Source organism: Mesoplodon mirus (genome assembly GCF_964341445.2).
Source record: "Mesoplodon mirus genome assembly, chromosome: 12".
NCBI classification, from domain to species: domain Eukaryota; kingdom Metazoa; phylum Chordata; class Mammalia; order Artiodactyla; family Ziphiidae; genus Mesoplodon; species Mesoplodon mirus.
In genome coordinates, this window is record NC_138988.1 from 30,816,802 (window position 1) to 30,832,519 (window position 15,718).

At 37.9% G+C, this 15,718-nt stretch overlaps 1 protein-coding gene across 6 annotated transcripts in view; it reads left to right on the forward strand.

Moving 5' to 3' along the window:
- CFAP20DC (CFAP20 domain containing) overlaps window positions 1-15,718 on the forward strand; it is a 287,059-nt gene that overhangs the window by 231,205 nt on the left and 40,136 nt on the right. For all 6 annotated transcript variants that reach the window (XM_082639696.1, XM_082639689.1, XM_082639694.1 and 3 more), the window contains one exon: window positions 3,723-3,784. In XM_082639696.1, coding sequence (XP_082495822.1) covers window positions 3,723-3,784 — 62 coding nt within the window. The remainder of the gene's footprint in view (window positions 1-3,722; window positions 3,785-15,718) is intronic.

Genomic DNA, 15,718 nt, shown 5'->3' on the forward strand with positions numbered 1-15,718 from the left:
CTATTATATCTTATGTTGTCCCAAATTTAACAATGTGGCAAACTTATTTTCTTTAATTTTAAATATATAGTGACATGTCATAAGAATGAAATCAAATTAATTTAATTTATGGCAAGGAGATAGTCTTATATATATCAAATAAATGTATTTCAGGACTACTTTTTCTTCCTGTCATTAACTGAACTGAGTTTGTCATACTTGTTATTCAGAAACTTAGGTATTCACCACTTTAGGTGAACCCCTGAGCTGGGTTAAGCACTACAGCTTACTGGTTTAGAGGGTAAACTACGGAATCAGACTGCCTGGGTTCAAATTCTGGCCCCACTATTTCCTGACTGACATGACCTTAGGTTAACACCCAGTGTCTGAATTTCCTCCTCTGTTAGATGGAGTTGTTAATCCTATCTATTTCATAGAATTTCTGTGAGGATCAAATGAGATAATACCCATCAAGGTTTTAACACAGAATAAGTACTCAATGAATATCAGTTACTGCTATTATTATTGTTGTCATAGTTATTTTTTTTTTTTTTTTTTTGCGGTATGTGGGCCTCTCACTGTTGTGGCCTCTCCCGTTGCGGAGCACAGGCTCCGGACGCGCAGACTCAGCGGCCATGGCTCACGGGCCCAGCCGCTCCGCGGCATGTGGGATCTTCCCAGACCGGGGCACGAACCCGTTTCCCCTGCATCGGCAGGCGGACTCTCAACCACTGCGCCACCAGGGAAGCCCTGTTGTCATAGTTATTTGTAGGAGTTAGTTATTATTCCTTTGCTGCTTCTTATGGAACTCTCTAAATACAGCTGAATTCCAAAATCAAAAAATCAATTTTATTTTTTTAACTTGTGCTTTCATGCAATGTTACCTACCTAGAATAGTAGAAATAGGTTTACTACTGCACAGGTACAGAAATGTATCTATTCCATTCATGGATGGGGACATCTGGCTTCAGAAGCCCATCTGTTCCCCCTACCTCCACCCCACCATGTTCAGAGAGCTTTTAGAAGCCATTAGGCACATTCCCATTTATTCTGATTTGGGCCTGGGAAAGCAAAATGACATCATTGAAGTGAAAGCTCTGCCCTTTGAAAGCATCACAGCAAAGTTATGGGAACTGAAATATCTTGAAGGAGCCTTTTAGCTGCATCGTTGCCATATCCCTTCCTGTCCCTGAGTCTGATTATGAAATTGGGAGACATGTACAGAGAAAGGGAACTGGGACCACCCAGTTTTGTATTGTACCCACTTCAAAGGAAGACTTGCATCCTTCCCCAACAGAGTCATTAGCAATTAGGGTTTATAAGCCAGTTTATAGCAGTTACATGTATGAGTCAGAATGCTCTGCCATGATTTGCTATTATTCAATTTAAATTGGCTATTGAATAAAATATTTGGGGGTAAAAACTTGGTAATTCATTTTCAATAGTAAAAATTAAGTTAAGGAACTGGATATTCAGAGCGAGTTCTACTACCCTACAATTATTTTTAACTGAATTTTTTCATTTACCTTTCTGTCTATTCATGTCAGCAGTCCTTACTACTTCAAAAAGTTTCCACTGATTATTTTTCTGTTTTCTAACACTTAAAAATCACTGTGAATGTGAATCTTTTATTTTAGTGTTCTTTTGTACTGCTTGTATCATTGGATCTGTTTTATATAAATATGAGCAAACATGAAAGGGCCAGTCTATGTAGTCTAAGTAAGAACTCGGTCACAAACCAAATAGGATTCTGTAACCATTTCTGTTCTCCAGAGACTGGAGTAAGTCATTTGGAATAAGGGGGTTAGGGACAGGTATAAAATACAATTATCAGTATAAAATTAAGAAAATGGAAATTTGCCTGAATATCAGGACTGTGATGCTTAGAGAGTTATTTAAATGCCTCTAAAAGTAAATAGGCAGAGATCCATTCACTAGAGGCCTGAGTACAGGTGAAATTGTGGACGAATACTAATGAATGTATTATCGGGAGTATTTCTGCACCACTGTGAGTTTGTCTGGAGAACCTGTTAGTCCCTTTGCTTACTAATTCCTTTTTTGCTGTGAAATAATAAAGCCTAAATCATAGAACTAAATTTCACTTGCAAATTGCTGGAAGTGTTATTTCTCCAGTGAGATCAAATATGTCTTATGACATGTTTTTCCTTCCACTGTTCTCCCAGCTGTTTTTTCTTATTACTGAAATGGTGATGCATTGATATTGGTTCAATTACCAAAGTATCTGAGTACATTCAAGTTCATGGGGCATCACAGATAGGCTAAGTGACTGTGATTATTAGACAGGGTGTTTGATTTAAATTAAAGGAACACTTGCAAGAGATTATTTATAGAGGAAGACAGTTTAAAGAATTCCCATCACCCATGTCATTAATATTTTAGGACCCATTAAAATAAGGAATATGTGGAAAATAAGGAATATGTGCCTTTTATGTACAGGCATCATTGCTACACTCTTTTCTTCAGTTGGGGTCAGCACTCTGGGTCCACATTATGGCTGAGAAAACCTTAACGCCAAACCCATTAGGTAAGGAAGTAACAGAAGCCCTCTAAATGCAATTCAAAAATGTGTACCAAATTCCAAATTGTAATAAAATGAAAATGTTAAAAATGATTTTCATATTAGAATTACATGGCTGTTAACCACATAAGAAAAATACTTTGAGGTGATATTCAAAAAGAGAATTTCTATCAGATATAATGAAATTTTCTCCCTTTATAGAACAAAGGAAAAACATCAAGTTCCATTGGAGGCAAGTGTTTAAAGCTTGCATGGAATGAAGCTGTTTACCTATGTTTTGAAAAAGGTAGTAACTTAAAGGTTTCTTGCGGAGGGGGAAATTCAGATTTCTTATTTTTGTTAGGTATTGGCATCACTGTTTTCAGTTCTCTGATTAATGCTTGAGGCTTTATTATACACTCAGGGAAAATGACCACCTTGACCTAAGATATACATGTGTAATTCCAATAATGAAAATAGAGGGCTTCCCTGGTGGCACAGTGGTTAAGAATCCGCCTGCCAGTCAGTGGACACCGGTTCGATCCCTGGCCCAGGAAGATCCCACATGCCACGGAGCAACTAAGCCTGTGTACCACAACTACCGAGCCTGTGCTCTAGAGCCCACAAGCCACAGCTATGGAGCCTGCACACCACAACTACTGAAGCCCACGCACCTAGAGCCTGTGCTTCACAACAAGAGAAGCCACTGCAATGAGAAGCCTGCGCACCTCAACGAAGAGTAGCCCCCGCTCGCCACAACTAGAGAAAGCCTGCACACAGCAATGAAGACCCAAAAAGAAAATAGAAGTTATCCTTGCAAACTTAGTAACATTGAGATATAAATATATATATTCTATATCTCCAGGTCTCCGGGTTATTGCTGATACTTGCTATACAGCATTAGTTCCAGGAGATGTCTTGTTTTGTTTTGTTGTATCTGGAAATAACAACCTTTGTTAACAGTATAAAAATTCCACAAGGAGGAGGATTCCACACATGCGTCTAATCCAGTGACTAGCCATTAAAATAACCTGTGTTTTCTTACATATACCACTTTGTTACTTGCTGGGTCTCCCAAACAGCCTTCGACTTTTTGTAAAAATAAACCAGCCCCTTCTTACAGGTTGTTTTTCAGGAAAAAATTACAGTAATGAGAGTGCATGTGAAAGTACCTGTAAAGAGCATTATGCTGATTAGTACCTCACAAATGTTTTGTCTTTTACAGCCTGTCAACCAGGGTCATCACTATCAGAAAGAAATGAATCCACCTTCTCCTTCTAACCCCCGGTAAGAATCATTAATAAGCTAAAATTTTTTTAAGATTATTTAGGAATTGACTGCATTTTTCTTGGTTTCATGAAATTGTTTTCCAGACTTCCAAAGGGCTTCCAAAGTTCTTTTCTATAGACGTCTTAATTTAGCCTACTTTTCTTAATCAGACTATGGTGTCATGGTTAATAGTGTAACTAGGTTTAAATAGCACTTCTGCCTTTTACTAGCTGTGGAACTTTGAGAAAATCATTTAATTCAAAGTAATTCAGGCATAATAATTACCTCATAGTATTTTGGGGAGGATCATATGGACTAATAATACATGAAAAATCCTTAGGACAGTTCCTGTCACATAACAAGCTCTCTTTAAGTGTTCATTTATTCAGTATTATTCTATTTGCATAGGTGTTTCATCTTAATAGGTCTTTGAAGTTTAGTACATTTTAGGCATGAATTTTTTTTGTATCACCTGGTGCCTTTACATTCATTAAGATAGCTAATATGAGTTCGAGTGGCCATTCTCTTTTTTCATAATTTCAGAGTTCATAATCTCAAAATTATTTTATTATTTCAAAAATGTCATTGACACATGAGTCATTTGACAATATAGAAGAACCTTATTATATTAGGCTCATTAGAGATAAGTGAATCTGAATTCAAGTTTTGAAATATATGTAGTATTATATGGCTTTCTAAAAATAGCTAAATAAGCTAGTTTATCAGTATAAGTCAATATCACTTTATTACTGTTTATTAAATACTAAGAATTTACTGAAAATCAGTCTATCTTGGGCTCCACCCACAGGATCTTAGTTATTATAAGATTATAATAACTAATTATCTAATTAGTTATTATAATAACTAATGCACCCCATTATCTAAATGCATCTCATTATCAAGCTCTCTCACCTGAGAGAGACAGGCAGAAGGAGTTTGTTAAATAAGAATACAGGGCTGTATCCTGGAAGCCAAGGGCAGCCAGGCCTCAGGAGGGATCTGAAACTAGGAACTAGAAAGCAGAGGGGCAGGCAGGCAGTATCCTCACTCCACCTCTGTTTGCTTTTTCCTATCTGCTCAATTCTTCTAAGCACCAGCTTTCTTTACTTCTCAGTCACATATAGCTGTCTTGAGTTTACATATTACATTTCAAAATACATGCTGAGGCTGACAGTCTATGTCTGAATCCCAGTTCCTACTTTCCAGGAGAAAGAATGTGATTGGCCTAGCTTGGGCCAAGTATCCACTTCTGGTCCAATCAGCAATGAAGAGCCAACCAACCAAGCCATGTAAAACTAACATGGCTACCAGGAAACCACATACATGGTTCACAGGACTTTTAATGGGGTCCAGAATATTCATGACATAGGTAGAGTAAGTGTTCTTTATTAGTAATCTCTTCTACATGTTCCTGGTCTATATACTTGATCTGGTCATTCTTGCATGTTAGCTAGTAGGGGGAATTGTCACTGTCATAAATAAATATGATAAGGAGTTGAAAACTGAGTTTGTAATTTCAGTGTATATAAAAAGGTATTTAAACATTCTTCAAAATAGTTATCTCTTGATATGCGTATATGTCTCTTGCAATCTTGCAGCTCATCTAGATTTGACCAATAAACTCTTTATCTATATATGAATAAACTTTCAAGGTAATTGGAAATCCAACTTTGGTCCAAATTATAACAGTCACGACTTGTAAGCTGAGTAAATGAAAGTGATAGAAAGTGATGTTAGAAAGTGGAGCATTTTGTTTCAATAAAAGGAAAATGGGGACCTAATTTTCATCCTACTTCTGCCACTAACCCAGTGTATGATCTCAGACAAGCCTCTCAACCTGTTCAGACCTAATAATAAGAACACCCTCATGTGTAAAGGAAACGATTTCAGTTACAAGCTCTCTGAGGTCATTTACAGATTTATGATTTTGTGACTTTGATGAGACTCATTATAGATTTTCCATATGAAAACCAGTTCCACTATTAAAGGGAACACTGCCCTATATAGGAAACATACCTCATATTATTGGATTAATTAATTAATGTTTAGATGTGGTAGTATTTGATTTTAAATATCTCTTTTAAAATTTGATTCCCAAAGATAGAATATAAGAAAATTCACCAGCTAAACAGCATATTTTATTTAACCAATTAGATGTTCATTCATTTATGAAAAATTAATCTACATTTTCACATAATAAAATTAAAAGCCAAATTTCAAAGCAAAGAATAAAATGCTGCCAACACCATTTTCCAGCAGGTTATCCACCAGTTTCCTAGAAAATTATTATATGGCTGTTCAAAAAATCTACAGATTACATGGCTTAGCTCTTGGCTCATAAATCCAGTAGCTTGGAGAATTGGCAGAAAGGCATTATTGGACCATAAATAAAGAAGATGATAAAATTATGAGGTCAGTATAGATCATCATATAAAAATGGGATAAACTGAATCATGTAATACATGTGATTTAATTTAAAATTGAGAGCTATGATTCTTCTTAAGATTTGTATTATATTTCTTATAAATAGTATCCCATGCTTTAGACCCTACAATACAGAACTTTAAACTTAAACTTTGAAGTTAAAAGATACTAATAATGACTATTGAAAAAATAAGAAATAAAAAGGTAAGTCTCTAAGTCTACCCGCTTGGATAAACAAGCATCTCGCCTGAACCTTGTTGAAAGTTTGGTGTGCAGAAGCTCTGAACAACACATGAGAAGCAGGAAGGCTCGAGATTTCCTGAATTAAGTGTTGTTGTGATCAAAATAATGCAAACATGATGGGGATCGGGGACATATGTGTGCAGGTCCACCAAGAGGAGAGTATGATGGTGCCCTTTGGGAGGTGAAATGGCCACGTTAGCTTCAGTGAAATATCTGCAACTACTCCAGAGACCTAAGAACCTAAGATTTGTAAATTATATGTACTCATACCCACATATGTACATATTTAGAGAGTCAACTTTCAGTTAGCCTTATTAATGTAACAGAATAACCAATATCCCCAAGCTTTATTAATGTAACAGAATAACCAATATCCCCAGTCTTTTATTTATATTTTATTCTGGAAAGATTTTTATTTCTGTACCGTAATTACCTTCTTAGTTTTATATGTTGATGAGTAAAGTTAAAGATAGTATGCAGTCCACGAAGCAGACAAATTTGTGTTTTGAAAAGTTATCTCTAGGGTAAAAATGGCTAAAACTCTGCATATATTCATATAGTGGTTTCCTTAGAGTAAAAGAGTTCACTTGCACTCATAGGGCAATGCTTGATATTGGATGGAGGGTGGGTTACAATGTTAGTCATTTCCTGAGAAGTTTGCAATCTGGGGATTGAAATACACATGGTTCACCAAATCATATTCCCTTGTGTGTCTAGATTTGCAACAAAGCCATTTCCCCTTGCTTTGGTAGGCATGGGGGTCGGGGGTGATATTTCCCACTATTTTTGCCTAACATACTGATGGACACTTAGCATCTCAGTTGCTGGGGCCCTTGCTTCCATTGTTCACCCACACTGCCTCGTGGGGCACTGACAGCTTGTATGACAATGTGCAGAAATGGCTAACATAATCTAATACAATTTAAAGGAGTATTGGGAGGAGGAAACAATTTCACAGTTCATTCATGTTGAGAAATGTTTCCTAGCATGTAAACTTACATGCTGCCAAACTGAGCAAAATGGATGCTGTTCACAGTCTTCAGTCATTTATTTTAAAATGCCGTCTATTGGTTTGCAGGGTTTAGAGCTGTCCCTTAGGCACATCTATGTATGGGCTCATGTAGATTCTTCAGAACAGCTCAAGATATTTTTGCTCAGGAACGGGTTTTATAAAGTAAGCTGTGATTACATTCTGGTTGTCTGTTCATATGGATGGAGTCTATAACTAGTCTTGCATTTCAAATGATGATTACGCTTGCTGTTTTTACAACTCATTGGAAGATTAAGGGGGGAGGAGGGAAGGTAGTCAAAGGGTCTGTAAGGTTCCAAATGTTTATGGAAATAAACAATATAGAAAATAATTCTAGACTGACCAAACAGGCATGAATGGCATGGTTTTCTTTCTAACGTGTTTGCTTTATGATTTAACATTTATCCATAATTTTTTAAAATGTCCTTGCAGATTGTGTTAGGGCTTGAATCCTTTGCAGCCTTGCCACATGTTTGTGTAATATGAACATACTTATAACTATAATTATCCGATAAACCCCTGTAGACTTTGACAGATGATTAATAATCACTGACCTAGCTTCACACTGGCTCAGCCGGCCTGACTGAGGCTAGCTGGCCTGTCACTGTAACCTACAGGCACTGCTCTGGACTGATCACGGTGGCTTCATTTATCTTTTCTCTCCAGCTGTCAGGAGATGAGCTTCTCCTCTATTGCTTAAGGTTTTTTCCCCCACCAACACAGGAGAGAAAAAAATGTATAAACAAAGTTAAATACAGAACTTGTATGTCATTTTCCTCTTCAAATGATTAAGTTTGGATGATTTTAAAACAAGTCAGATTTTTAACAAATATTCCTCCTTAGACCAAAGCACAACAGAGGTTTTCCTGATTAACTGTGCACACAGTTTCTCTAAATGTAGTGTTGTTGTTTTCTACTACCTATATTTTGGCATTAAATCTTAATGATTTGTTTGTAAAACCAAAGACAGCAGTTTTTACTTTCATCATTTCTATTGTTAGGTGTACCGAGGAAAAGCTATCCATATTGGTGCCTCTCCTTTCATCATCCCCCTCCCACAAATTCACACCTGCTCATTGTAGGGAAGTGACTTTCCATACTCAGATTCCTCAGGTCTGATTTAAGACCCTTGACTGAGGACCTGTCATGCTGTTCTCCAGGTTCCCTGGGGACAGAATGGTGTCCCTCCTCCCTGTGACGCTCAGCACAGCCTGGCTTGGGTGGGGGCTCCATCAGAATGTGAGCTGAGGGACGGAGCAGGGAAGTATGCCCACATACCATGGAGAAATGAAAATCTTCATCCTAAATGTTAACCAGTTAAGTTTCAAATATTTTCCTACATCCTTGCAAGAGTTTCCCACTTCCTTTTCTGAAAATGGAAGGACAATGGTATTGCTTTATTCACTACCAGGATAAAATTGTGTTTTGTGAAAGGCCCTTGTTTGGACAGTTTAAACCTGATTTTCATGTATGTTCCACTCCCTGCCAACCCAGAGATCCATAGACACTGGTAACCATTAGAATGGCCCTAATCTTTAATACATAATATAATATGTATTATTTATACAATCTCTTTAATAATAGCTTCCAATACCTTCTATATTCTAATGTCTCTCAAAATTATATGTCCAATCCTGACCCTCCTCTGAATTCCAGACTCATCTGTCCAAGCTGCCAATTTGACAGATATCCAATCCACTTGGATCTCTAATGTATACCTCAAATCCATTGCCAAACATAACTTGGTTTTCTCTCCCTCTACACACATCTGTTCCTTTTTTTTTTTTTTTTGATTTGGTTTTTTTTTTTAATTTTTTGCTTTATAACAAATTTAATCAGTTATACATATACATATGTTTCCATATACCCTCCCTTTTGCGTCTCCCTCCCACCCTCCCTATCCCACCCCTCCAGGCGGTCACAAAGCACACATCTGTTCTTTCTTCAGTTTTCTCCATCTCAAAAATGCCACCATCATTGCCCTTTTACTAAAGTCAGAAACCAAGAGCATTCCCTGGTTTCTCTCTCTAACCCACCCATGTCCAGCCTCAGAAAGTTGTACTGGTACACCCTCCGACCATGGTGTATGCCAGGTCCAGCCAGTGCTCTCTCTTTACTGCTACAATCCTAGCCATGTTGCCATCATCCCTCACCTGAACAAATACCATAGCTTCCCACCTGCTTTCTCTGCTCCTTTGGCCCCTACAGTCTGTTCTCCACTCAGCAACCAGAGTGGTATCGATACACCTAAACGGGCCTGAAGTGTCCCCCCGTGTAAAACTTCCCAAAGGTTTCCCTCTGCTCTTAGGGTCAAGTCGAGCTCCTTATCCTAAATGCCCACCACTCAGACCGTGGTCTGTACCTTTGTGCACCTTGCTCACTATGGATCAAATACCACCGTCCTGCCTCTTTTTCTCAAATACTCCAGGCTTGGTTTCACCATAAGAGCTTTGCATGAGATGGCCCCTCCGCCTGGCATTCCCTACCCTAGAAAGGACATAGCAGCCTCTTCCTGTCTTTCAGATCTCCATCTAAATGTCATCTCCTCAGAGAGCCCCTTTCTTAGCATCCAACCTGAAGTAGCCCCAGGCAGCCTCATTACATTATCTTTTTCGTTTTTACCATAGTACATTTCACTACCTGATATTTACTTGCTTGTTGCTTGTTGTCTACACACACACACACACACACACACCTCCAGAATATGCTAGAATGTAAACTGCATGAACATAGGGCCTTTATCTCTCTTGCTCACTATATCCCTAGCTCCTCAAACAGTGCCAGGCACAAAGGAGACACTCAAGAAATGTGTGCTGAATTCATTAAATCTCACCTCACAAAAATGACTTTCCCTCATCTCTCTACACTAGCTACATCGTTGCGTACTTAACTGCTAGCTGGAACCCAGGAGCACCTGTATACTTTTCTCCCTTGAGGGTGTCTAGAACCTGGCCCTGTTCCCACTTGTAATAAATGAAATCTCTCTCATGAATTTGTTTTAAATGATCCCTCAGAAGATATGCACAATCTAAAGTGTCTGACGAATGTATCATTTTAAAACTTTAAATAGAGACTTTTGTATTGAATTTGAGAATTTTCTCTGTATTCTTACTGGAAGTTGCTTATCCGTATTTACCTATTCATGCCCATTTCATGGAGTGAGGGTGCCAACGGCTAGAAATCTGCTTGGGTTGGCACTGCTGTCGAATATGTACTTAACCCTCACCAATTAACAGAATCTGGATAGGCAAATGGAAATGAAGAAAAAAAAGGTATATATGTATACAGAGAGAAAGAGAGAGGACGAATCTGAGCCTATGGTGCAGGTACCCTCTTGACCCAAGTGGCTCCCTGCCCTTCATGCTTCTGGAGGGGTCCTCAGTTCACTGGTCTAAACTTCACAACAGACTTTAAAAACACCTGTACAAAGAGACTCAGCTGGGCCCCTTTCCTCCCCAGTCTACAGCAAAGGCCAGGCTTTAGCCTCTGTAGCCCTGCCCCAGTGAAAACCCAAGCTAAACTCACCCTTGGTCACAAATGGAATCCCTGGGGAATCATCCTGCTTCTCACCTCTGACCACTCTGAACCTAGGACCCCACCCTACACAACTTTAGGACGACCACTCTCCTTGGGTTTCAGAGGACCCAGCAGTTACCAACAGGGCCAGACAGCTGGCAGTCCCTGCCCCATCCCTTCTCCTTCCTCCTCTGCTCTTGGCACTTGGCCTGCCCAGCCCGTTTTCAGTCCTGGTTTGATCATTTATTCTACCAGAGCCCATTAGCTCAAGAGTGCATACCTGTTCAAATCACCCTGCCCCAGGCCCTAAGTACTTGTCGCCCCAAGCCCTAAGTACTTGTCACCCCAGAGAACTGGGTACCACCCCTACCCACTGGACCACTATTTCTTTGTATTCACTCTCTCCACTTGTTCATTCTGGCCCTGGGCACCCGCCAGTCCCCTCTGCAGCTTCTCGGTTGAGTTGCCTGCGTGCTCTCTGACCAGGTCTGTCAGGCCACTGGGGCTTAGCTCTTCAACCTGAGTCTCCTAATTTTCCAGCTGTACTCCATGAGAGAGTCTTCTGCCATTAGGGCTGAGGATATACTCATCAATATTTTAGGTATTGTTATGTTTCCAAAATTACAAATTCACAAAACCCATTTGCACAAGAGTTTCAGAACAACAGATTGCATCTTCTCCTCCCACCTCCCCAAAGCTTCTACATCCGAAATGATGGCTCCCTGAAGAATCTTAGCACTTTTAACTAGCAAAATGTGGGGCTCCTGCGATTACCCAGGCCTCCCCTTTCACTGTTATCCATCCATATGATGAACTCAGATTATCTTTGGCCCAGGGTCCAGTGTAAAGAAGGTAACTACTAAAGCAGTTATTTACCATTCCAACTTTTTACAGTTTCAGCTTTTAATTAAAAGATTCAGCTTCCTCTTCTAGAGTAATGAGCACCTTTTAAAAAAAAATCGAAGTACTAATTCTAGTTTCTAACATTCACCTCTATTCTGTCTGAGGGGGAAGAGAGAGGAATGCAGGCTGAGGTCCAGGATAATGACTTGAACCTAAAATATGGAAGACCATGATTATGGTTAGATGACCACAGCCAGTCACATCCGTAGACTCAATGCTCACTATTCACTTTGTAACCTAACGCAGAATAGCTTCCCTGGTTGTTTAAACACGAAATGACTGAAAGTGTGTTGCAGTTCAAACCTTCAGTAACATTCAGTGAGTATTTTGAAGCACCTACTATGTGCAGAGCACCGTGGAGAGATGACTTTAACATTCCCCCTGCGAGCTTGCAGCCTCCCAGCACAGGCAGTCCACACCCTGCATATCAACAAGGCTGTACGTGAATGCTTTAAGAAAGGTGCCTGAGGGTGTGGGAGCATGGACCAAGCCTGGCACACAGAAATCACAGCCTTTTCCAAACCCGGTACCCACTCACAAACTCTGCTTTTGTTGGCAGTTGGTTCTACTTCTTCCCTGTAATACTTTTGTTTCTCTTGTTAATGAAAAACATTACATTTTGAAATTAATTAAAGTTAGAACATAATTTTTCACTCTAGCAATATATTATGTTTACCAGAGTTTACAGCTTCATATTTTGCTGTTCATTACCTCATAAAAACCCACTCGGTATAATAAATATCATACAAGTCAAACGTCCAGCCTAATTTTAAGATTTCTTGAAGGAGAAAAGGCAAACAACTTTTAGCTCATTTGATTGGATTAACACTAACATTATTGTTCTATTGACTCTTTCTTGTCCATTGATTTTTAAAAGCCTTTAGCTCCCTTGCCATTCAGTAAAGATAAATCAGATGCACTTTGGTGCTTAGGACAGGAAAATGCTGTTGGGTATTGGGTGTATGCATGGAAGGAAATTATATATGTGCTGAAACAAGACTGGTTAGAAGGCAGTTTCTCATATTTCACGGTAAATGACTTGTTTGCTTTTGATTTTTGAGGCAATAGTGTCCTTTGTTTTATTATGTGAAAGCTTGGATTAGTAACAAGTGAAGCTAAATGGTGACTTGTAGATAATGAACTTTATGGCTTAAGATGAAAGGAAACTAGCTAGAATTTTACATATTCTCATATTTTTCAGTTCTTAATTCTCTTTATTTGCAGAATTTATAGACTAATAAGCAACTGAATTAAAGCAAGAAATGAGGGGAGGGTAAAATATCTTCTGTTGAATTAATAGTAAACAGTTTTTAAACAGCAGAACTATTTGTATTATCAAAATAACAAAGAACAAGAAACCTGAGATCTGGCCTGTCCTGAGGTTAATCAAAATCATGATAAAAATGAAGCTCTCAGCTTCAATAAAATCACAGTGTGGCTTTCAATCAAGTAGTGATGTTTATGCTAATGAAGTCCTGTCTTTGAGGGGGGCAATTCATCCTAAACTACTGGATGAATGGCTTTTTCTTTTTTTTTTTTTTTTTCCATATCTTTTTCTGTACATCAAGGGTTTGGAGATAGAAAGAGAGAATCTATTCACTGGCCACTAGTATTGCAAGAAAATTCCATTTTGGTCAGTGTTTTGACTTGGTGAAGGGTGCAATTACTTTGTATTTTACCATTTGCCCTCTTCCGACCTCTTTCACAGTACTTTTATTGAAACCTGAAATTGCCTTCATTTTGGAAATACTATCAAGTCACATTAAGAATCCAGAAAGTTTTGGTTTCTTCTGCTGAAATAATGGAAGAAATGGGAAACAAACAAGAACACCACCCTTGTGGCATTCTCTAAATTTGCTTGTGATATTTTAAATTTCAGTGCTAGCCAAAAAGAAAGATACAGCAAGGCATACCGTAAATGAAGATATTATGTATTAGAGAAGGAATGAATCTGTCACTTTGACGGATTGTGAGGCAAAGAGCAGATTAACAGATTACTCAAAGTCAGAAGGCAGCTCAGCTTGAAAAATGTGCAGGAAATGATAAGTGCGGGTTTGTGCTGATTTAATGATATTTTAAAACTACAATAACACTCTGGTGGTATAATATAATAAAGCACTTTGCTTGCATTTTTAAATCATCAACATATTTCCAGTTTGACCTTAAGAAACATTTTGGACCATTCTCTATTAAAATATGTAGCTTTCGAATTAGAAAAAAAGTACCATCTAAAATATCACAGCAACGACCTTATAGGAAATCAGGAAATATTGTTGGCTTTTAAAATCAGTTATTTCCTAAACTAGCATTTATGATACAAATTTTAATTATGTTTCAAGCACCCTAACAACACATGTACTTTCTCTTTGGGCATTTAAATCACTTACAACAAGAAATTGTTATCTTCTAACAACCATTTCCAGTGAAACGCCTCGTAGATGGCACTGATATGCCTTCATATTTTCATTGCAGGTTTTTAGTTTTGTGGTTAAGATCATGGAGTACTTATGAATAAAACTATTATATTTACCCACAGATAGTAGGTAAAAGTAGTTCAAATTTGAATTGAGTACTCTGAGTCATAGCAATAAGTAAGATAAATAACTTGCTTTATTTTATATTATTACAAATATGTATCAGAAAGCAAAACTTTTTAAGAGGTTTATATTTTTATATAAAATAAAATTAGAATTTGAATATCATACTCTTAGTTAATTTGACAGTGATGGACTGCCATTGTCAAGAATTTGCAGAGTAAAATTTCTATAATGCACTTAAATGGTTTTTACTCTAGCATCTTCATATTCAAAATCTAATGTAAGGCTTCACTTGTTTCATATTATCTTCTCTCAGCTCACCAATGATAGCTTTTTTTACATAATTAGGTACAGTGTAACTTGTAAGGGAGTAAAATATATTTTCTGTCTAAACGCTTGTATCTAACCCAAGTGCAAATATACTAATATTGCATGCCCAGGGCTTGAATCCCAGACATGATTATGGCTCACATTATGTTTTACATATATATAGTGAAGACTTTCATTCAACATGTTTTGTACATTTCCCCTCCTCTAATATATTAATACTCTCAACTTGGGGTAAATAAAAAAGCTAATGTAAAAAGGTAGTCAGTATTCTTCTTGAAAGAAATTCTGAAATGTATTGAGCAAAAGTTGTTTGCGTGATTTCTGGTCTCCTTGCATATTTATGGTCTGCAGTAGTTACTAACACAATTTGCCAGATAGTCCCAGCTCTTTCAATCCCAAACCCATTGTTGGATTGCATTTCTAAGTCCACTTGGTTTTGTGTGGACCCAATTAGCCCAACTAGTTCTAGCTAGTGAACTGTGAGAAAGTTGGCTTATGTTGTTACTTGGGTGGAACATTTAATTGCAGGTATGAAACCCTCCAGAGTTCTCTTTTCCTCTGACACCTACAGAAACATTCAAGATGGTGGTTGTTTTGTCAGCCTGGGTGCTGAATGACCATGATAAACAGAGTTCTCCTGTTCATCTGTTATGGACATTTAACATGAGCAAAATATAAGCCTTTGTTGTTTTTAAGCCACTGAGATTTGGGGATTGCTTCTTATCATATACTTTCATATTTGAAGATTTAGAAACTGGTTAAAATTGTTGAGCTCAGTATGTGACTCATTGGCATATAGTAGAATAAGTGGTTTTAGGAAGTGATACAGTATTCTGGTTAAAAGCACAGTCAATGGAATTAAAATGCCAGATCTGTATCCTTTATTTCTCTAAACCTCAATTCATTTATCTAAAATAGAGGTTATATTTTACTACCTACTTTATAGTGTCATTGTAAGGATTAAATGAG